A 7,642-nucleotide genomic window follows, 5' to 3' on the forward strand; every position below is an offset into this window, starting at 1 on the left:
ACACCGAGAGGGGGAGGAAAATCCCACCCTCATCAATGAAAAAATAAACATATGGCGTAAAAACCCGCCTCTCTACTAAGAAACCACAAATGAATAAGCCAAGGTTCGACCAACCACTGCAAACAACAATTCCTCACATGCTTCATGCATGAGGGTGGTAGGCCACACCACCCACTCTTAATGCCTTCACAAGTTGGTGGGTTGACAAATGCTCCCCCTTCCCTCTCCTTAACACCCACCACTTGTTCAACCACCCCCATCAGGTTTTTTTTAAAATTAATAATAATAATAATAAACAACTTATAATTTAGCTAATTTTTATCATTTTTTAATTTTTAGCAACATGATATGTATGATGAAGTAGGATTTTTGATACTTATCATGGATTGATGCCTATAGCTTTTGCCAACCATTTAATTTATATAGTTGTATTAGTTAATATTTTGCTTTTTTCCTTGCATTTTTTTGTCAATTTTGCTATAGCCATATTTCTCTTCTCTTTTCTGGCATTTTGGGGTAGTTTCAACCACAACAAATTAATTTGGGTAAGCCACATTCATTTTGTTAGTTTTTTCTTACTATTTCTTCAAATTTTCTAGGGTTTATGAAGCCAGAAATATGAAAAACGTTTTTTATTTATAGATTTGTTTTTTAAATTTATTTTTGCAGCAGATTTGGCTCAGCTACAGCCACCTTCTGAGTCTTGGACCAATTGTCAGAACAACACAAAGAAACCATACACCGAGAGGGGGAGGAAAATCCCACCCTCATCAAGGAAAAAATAAACATATGGCGTAAAAACCCGCCTCTCTACTAAGAAACCACAAATGAATAAGCCAAGGTTCGACCAACCATTACAAACAACAATTCCTCACATGATGTGTATGATGAAGTAGGCTTAGTTAATATTTTGCTTTTTTCCTTGCATTTTTTTGTCAATTTTGCTATAGCCATATTTCTCTTCTCTTTTCTGGCATTTTGGGGTAGTTTCAGCCACAGAAAATTAATTTAGGTAAGCCACATTCATTTTGTTAGTTTTTTCTTACCAGAAATATGAAAAACGTTTTTTATTTATAGGTTTGTTTTTTAAATTTATTTTTGTCAGAACAACACTAAGAAACCATACACTGAGAGGGGGAGGAAAATCCCACCCTCATCAAGGAAAAAATAAACATATGGCATAAAACCCGCCTCTCTACTAAGAAACCACAAATGAATAAGCCAAAGTTCGACCAACCATTGCAAACAACAATTCCTCACATGATATGTATGATGAAGTAGGCTTTTTGATACTTATCATGGATTGATGCCTATAGCTTTTGCCAACCATTTAATTTATATAGTTGTATTAGTTAATATTTTGCTTTTTTCCTTGCATTTTTTTGTCAATTTTGCTACAGCCATATTTCTCTTCTCTTTTCTGGCATTTTGGGGTAGTTTCAGCCACAGAAAATTAATTTGGGTAAGCCACATTCATTTTGTTAGTTTTTTCTTACTATTTCTTCAATTTTTCTAGGGTTTATGCAGCCAAAAATATGAAAAGCGTTTTTTATTTATAGATTTATTTTTTAAATTTATTTTTGCAACAGATTTGGCTCAACTACAGCCACCTTCTGAATCTTGGACCAATTCTCAGAACAACACAAAGAAACCATACACCGAGAGGGGGAGGAAAATCCCACCCTCATCAAGGAAAAAATAAACATATGGCGTAAAAACCCGCCTCTCTACTAAGAAACCACAAATGAATAAGCCAAGGTTCGACCAACCACTGCAAACAACAATTCCTCACATGCTTCATGCATGAGGGTGGTAGGCCACACCACCCGCTCTTAATGCCTTCGCAAGTTGGTGGGTTGACAAATGCTCCCCCTTCCCTCTCCCTAACACTCGCCACTTGTTCAGCCACCTCCATCAAGTTTTTTTTATAATTAATAATAATAATAATAAACAACTTATAATTTAGCTAATTTTTATCATTTTTTATTTTTTAGCAACATGATATGTATGATGAAGTAGGATTTTTGATACTTATCATGGATTGATGCCTATAGCTTTTGCCAACCATTTAATTTATATAGTTGTATTAGTTAATATTTTGCTTTTTTCCTTGCATTTTTTTGTCAATTTTGCTACAACCATATTTCTCTTCTCTTTTCTGGCATTTAGGGGTAGTTTCAGCCACAGAAAATTAATTTGGGTAAGCCACATTCATTTTGTTAGTTTTTTCTTAGTATTTCTTCAATTTTTCTAGGGTTTATGCAGCCAGAAATATGAAAAACGTTTTTTATTTATAGATTTGTTTTTTAAATTTATTTTTGTAGCAGATTTGGCTCAGCTACAGCCACCTTCTGAATCTTGGACCAATTCTCTGAACAACACAAAGAAACCATACACCAAGAGGGGGAGGAAAATCCCACCCTCATTAAGGAAAAAATAAACATATGGCGTAAAAACCCGCCTCTCTACTAAGAAACCACAAATGAATAAGCCAAGGTTCGACCAACCATTGCAAACAACAATTCCTCACATGCTTCATGCATGAGGGTGGTAGGCCACACCACCCGCTCTTAATGCCTTCGCAAGTTGGTGGGTTGACAAATGCTCCCCCTTCCCTCTCCCTAACACTCGCCACTTGTTCAGCCACCCCCATCAGGTTTTTTTTATAATTAATAATAGTAATAATAATAAACAACTTATAGTTTAGCTATTTTTTATCATTTTTTAATTTTTAGCAACATGATATGTATGATGAAGTAGGCTTTTTGATACTTATCATGGATTGATGCCTATAGCTTTTGCCAACCATTTAATTTATATAGTTGTATTAGTTAATATTTTGCTTTTTTCCTTGCATTTTTTTGTCAATTTGGCTCAGCTACATCCACCTTCTGAATCTTGGACCAATTGTCAGAACAACACAAAGAAACCATACACCGAGAGGGGGAGGAAAATCCCACCCTCATCAAGGAAACAATAAACATATGGCATAAAAACCCGTCTCTCTACTAAGAAACCACAAATGAATAAGCCAAGGTTCGACCAACCATTGCAAACAACAATTCCTCACATGCTTCATGCATGAGGGTGGTAGGCCACACCACCCGCTCTTAGTGCCTTCGCAAGTTGGTGGGTTGACAAATGCTCCCCCTTCCCTCTCCCTAACACTCGCCACTTGTTCAGCCACCCCCATCAAGGTTTTTTTTATAATTAATAATAATAATAATAAACAACTTATAATTTAGCTAATTTTTATCATTTTTTAATTTTTAGCAACATGATATGTATGATGAAGTAGGCTTTTTGATACTTATCATAGATTGATGCCTATAGCTTTTGCCAACCATTTAATTTATATAGTTGTATTAGTTAATATTTTGCTTTTTTCCTTGCATTTTTTTTTGGTCAATTTTGCTAAATCCATACATAATTACACCGCACCTTTGTAATGTTGTCGCATCACCCTAATACTTAGTTATCTAATTTAATTTTGATTGTCTTCATTTTTCTGATTTTTTTAGGTAAAAATATCTATGTTGATATAAGGAGGTCATAATCATGCACTTTTAAAATTAACTTTGATCATATAGCAATTGCAAAATGAGCTCTCACCCTCAAAGGGTTTGCCCACATTCACTATCATAGTTTTTAAAGTCGCTTGGCAGAATCCCCGACAACGTTGAGTCAAATTCCGGGCAGTTGTAGCGCATCATGCTATTTGACGGTTTTCGCTCGAAAGTTTTTCTCTTTCTGGTGGGGCTCGTCTTCACGTTTTCCCGTGGGTTTTCCTGAGAGTTTAGTCGGATTCGTTGAAGGTTCCGAGCGCTGTAGTTTACGCAGGGTTTTGATTTTGGTGGGCATCCGGTAGATCTCTTTACCATGTCACAGGTGATGTCGATGCGATTCCTTGCTTCGTCAATCTCACCGGCAGTGAACCCAAGAAGAATATATGATAAAGGTTCACATTTGGTTGCACAGGATACAAAGTGCCTGAAAAATGTTTCAAATGTCCTCCCCACTTTTTCTGTCGGAAGTTTCGCATCTAACAAAGATCGGAAGTTTGGTTTGAATGAGTTCCACTGGGGCGATCCATGCATTGCAAGGGATTTCAGAACGTGGGCAGCTCCAACAATCGAGTCTAGTGGAGGCGGAGGCAATGGGTCTAGCATTGGCAACAGCAACAACAGGGGTGGTGGTAGTGGCGGCGGAGGGGAGTCATCAGCCTGGGGAGAATCAGAGAACAATGATGGCGGAAAAAAAAATACAGGTGGGCTTTTGGCTACATTTTTACAGGGGTGGAAATCAAGAGTAGAAGCAGACCCACAATTCCCATTCAAGGTCCTAATGGAGGAGTTAGTTGGGGTAAGTGCATGCGTCCTTGGTGACATGGCATCTAGGCCTAACTTTGGTTTGGATGAGCTGGACTTTGTGTTTTCCACTCTTGTTGTTGGCTCCATCCTCAATTTTTTATTGATGTACTTGTTGGCTCCCTCATCATCAGCCATGTCAGCAGCAGAAGTTCTCCCAGGTATTTTTTCAAGCTGTCCTACAAGCCACATGTTTGAGACAGGAACCTATAACGTCCTAGAGCGATTGGGTACCTTTGTTTACAAGGGTACCGTGTTTGCAGTGGTTGGGTTTGCTGCAGGCCTTGTAGGGACTGCATTGTCCAATACATTGATGAGTATCAGAAAGAAGATGGATCCCAAATTTGAGACCCCAAACAAGCCGCCCCCTACATTGTTGAATGCATCTACATGGGCTCTTCATATGGGCTTAAGCAGCAATTTTAGGTACCAAACTCTGAATGGTATTGAATATCTGCTTGCAAAAGGACTTCCTCCTTTTGTGTTCAAGACTTCTGTGGTTGTGCTTCGGTGTCTGAATAACGTGCTTGGGGGAATGTCTTTTGTAATCTTGGCTAGACTAACTGGTTCCCAAAAAGTCGATCCCCCGCTAACCTTATCACAAGAACAAAAGACCAAGTTGCTGGACCAGGAGAAAAATCCACAGTCCAACCAATCTGCTTGAACTAGTTTGTTGTATTGGGTTCTTGCAAAGGTTTTATATTGCTTAGCTGTAGATGAATATCTGGTCAACGAAGATAAACTGATTGCCTAGTATCAAGAGTCCCTATTTGAAAATGCCAACAAACAATTTGAGGAGCAGATGTTCAAGATTCTTCTTCCATGCTGCTAAAAGTTATATTGTTAGGTAGGGTCCAGAAGGCAGAGTAGACCAGAAGTCCAAAATGAATCGCATGCAATTTGAAACAGGCCGGTAGGTGTGGTTAACTTGTTGTGGGACGCTGTTGTCATGTAAGTTGTCACATCCAGATTTCTCTCTCGTTTTAGTGAATCCAGCCAAGGATGGGCAAATTCCTCAATTACAGAATGGCATAGGATTAGTTTAACCGCATGTCTAAATTAAGATTTGTTTAGAAGGGGTGCCAAGTTATTTGATAGATTCATTTAAAATTTTGAACTTGTGCATAGGCCATCAGCAACTTCGAAGTGAAGTCTATCTTTATTTTACGCGTTTCTATAAATTTGTTATTAGGTTTATACATTTCTCAGTCAGCATATAACATTGAATATGGTGTAAATTTTAGCATAATATGAGATTCAATCTGACCGTAAAGTGGTTGCCATTTGAAACTTAAGTGACATTCCTAGGTATAACATTACAAGAGATGTTAAGAGATGCACTTCAGAGCTGTGTACTTAATCTTCGAGTCTAAACACATAACAATTAAATGGTAAAACTTGGGTGTTGCATGGCCCACTTTCTATGTTTGAATGTACCGACTGAAAAATAGGATTTAGAATTTTGATGCCTGTATGTGCCAAGATTTAGATTTTTACTGATTAGGGGGATACTTAAAGATATGATTTTCTTTATGTCCTAAAGTAGGAAAAACAAACATTTTTTTTCTATTATTCCACAAAGAAGTCATTGTTGATATTTTATAACCGACACTTTCACACATTCTTTGAGAGACTAATTTTTTAGATATAATTACAACAATTCTGGTCTTATGAAACTGAGGCCTTCTTGTTCATTTTGTTCTAAAATATTTGCCAATGGTCTTGTAAGTTTAGCTGAATCACCTCCATTAGGTTATACTTTCTGTTGGAAAGATCAAGATCTGACCTGACATTCTATTTTCCCTTAATTGTATCATATAAGGTTGGGTTAATGCTTTTGTGTGGTGACATTATTTTTGTTCAATGAAATAGCATATTCTTTTTAGGGTTTCTAAGTTTCTTCTTTTTTTCGCCCTTTTGTTGATTACTTAAATAAGGCATGTCGCTAGAAACATGGTCAATTTCATAGAAAACAGATAACTAGAGTTATGTTAGTCATGTGAAAAATGAGAAAGTTGATTGAAACTATTATTTATTCACTATGAGAGAGTTTGAACCAAAAATTGGAGAATGGAAGAAAAAACTGAAAACCCCAGAAATTAGCTTACAAGGTTGTATCAACACAAATAGATTGCACATGGTGAGTGTTGTTGGAAATGTAACTAGTTTCGGTCTTCATAGTTGTTGTTGTACTCATTTCAATATGTATCTTATGTAACAAACAAGAGAAGAAAAGAAAAAGTAATTTTTATAAAACATGGGTTTCATGTTCATTATTGATGGTCTTCTAGGTAAAAGCATGTTCTTCATGCTTCTATGGTTTGTTAGGTCATAGGATTTATTGTCATGAGTCAAAGAATTCAACATCATGTTTATATGACCCTTTCGGGCAAAATGTAATTGGGAAAATAATTATTTTTTGAGGCTAGAAAGTCCTGGAAACTCCAAAAGTACAAGCTGGCCCTAACAGCGTCAAGTCGGCCTAAAGGAGGGAATTCGACCCCTTGGAAAGGCTATATAAAGGAGCAGTTCGACCTCATTTGGTACTCACTCACTAAGAAGTTCGATCTCAAGGAAAAGGTTCGATCTCTAGCTGAGAAGCAAGAAGAGAAGAAGAGTGAAGGTCTAGTAGAAGAAGAAGACTTGTTTTTGGGCTATCTCTCTCTCACACGTGCGAAAGTCCAGGGTTTCTGCAACTACAAAGAGGCTGAAATTGCAGATTCGAGTTGCAGTAGGACGAAGTGTAGTTTCTTGTTGTTGGAAGGAAGAATATTCTGTCTTGGCCTCGTTGACCTTAGGAGAAGAGGTCTTGCTCAAGGAAGGTCTCAAGAGAAAGCTGGATTAGGGTCTCTACAACTACTATAGCGCTGAAGTAGCAGTATTGAAGTTGGCAGGTTGAAGTTACAATTTGAAGCTGGTTGGTGCTAGATCCAAAGGAGGACTTGTTGGAGGGGCTGACTTGGTACTTGGAGGAGGAATTGGTCTAGGGTTTGGGTCTTTGTGGTCTCATTTGAAGCAGATTCTATAAGAAGAGAAGAATTTTCTGGATTTTCCTCTTGGGGGGGTTTTGTCTTGGTTGAGAGCCTAATTTTTGTGCCCTCTGTTGTTACTGTTTCTGTTCTTGATATTTGTTTGATGAGAAGATCTAAATAAATAACACAAAAAGACTAACTAAGTTCACAAGCAAATATTAAGGTTAACGAAAATTGATATAATAAGGTGCCACTTTAAATTTTCCAACATGGTATTAGAGCTAAGGTGAACAAGAAGGCAGT

The 7,642-nt window shown here is 37.3% G+C and overlaps 1 protein-coding gene across 1 annotated transcript; it reads left to right on the forward strand.

Annotated features, from left to right (window-relative positions):
- Window positions 1-3,620: 3,620 nt before the first annotated feature.
- On the forward strand, window positions 3,621-5,662 carry LOC149263005 (protein RETICULATA-RELATED 3, chloroplastic-like). The gene has a single exon (XM_089425578.1). It carries the CDS (start codon window positions 3,880-3,882, stop codon window positions 5,029-5,031), a length of 1,152 nt encoding a protein of 383 aa, XP_089281704.1. The 5' UTR covers window positions 3,621-3,879; the 3' UTR covers window positions 5,032-5,662.
- Window positions 5,663-7,642: the final 1,980 nt, after the last annotated feature.

This window comes from Pinus tabuliformis, chromosome 6 (assembly GCF_031772625.1).
Source record: "Pinus tabuliformis cultivar Carrire ecotype Pingquan chromosome 6, CPIR1, whole genome shotgun sequence".
Taxonomy (NCBI): domain Eukaryota; kingdom Viridiplantae; phylum Streptophyta; class Pinopsida; order Pinales; family Pinaceae; genus Pinus; species Pinus tabuliformis.

Coding starts and splice junctions, on each gene's coding strand:
- LOC149263005 (XM_089425578.1), top strand. CDS start 3,880: ATGTCACAGGTGATGTCGATGCGATTCCTTGCTTCGTCAATCTCACCG.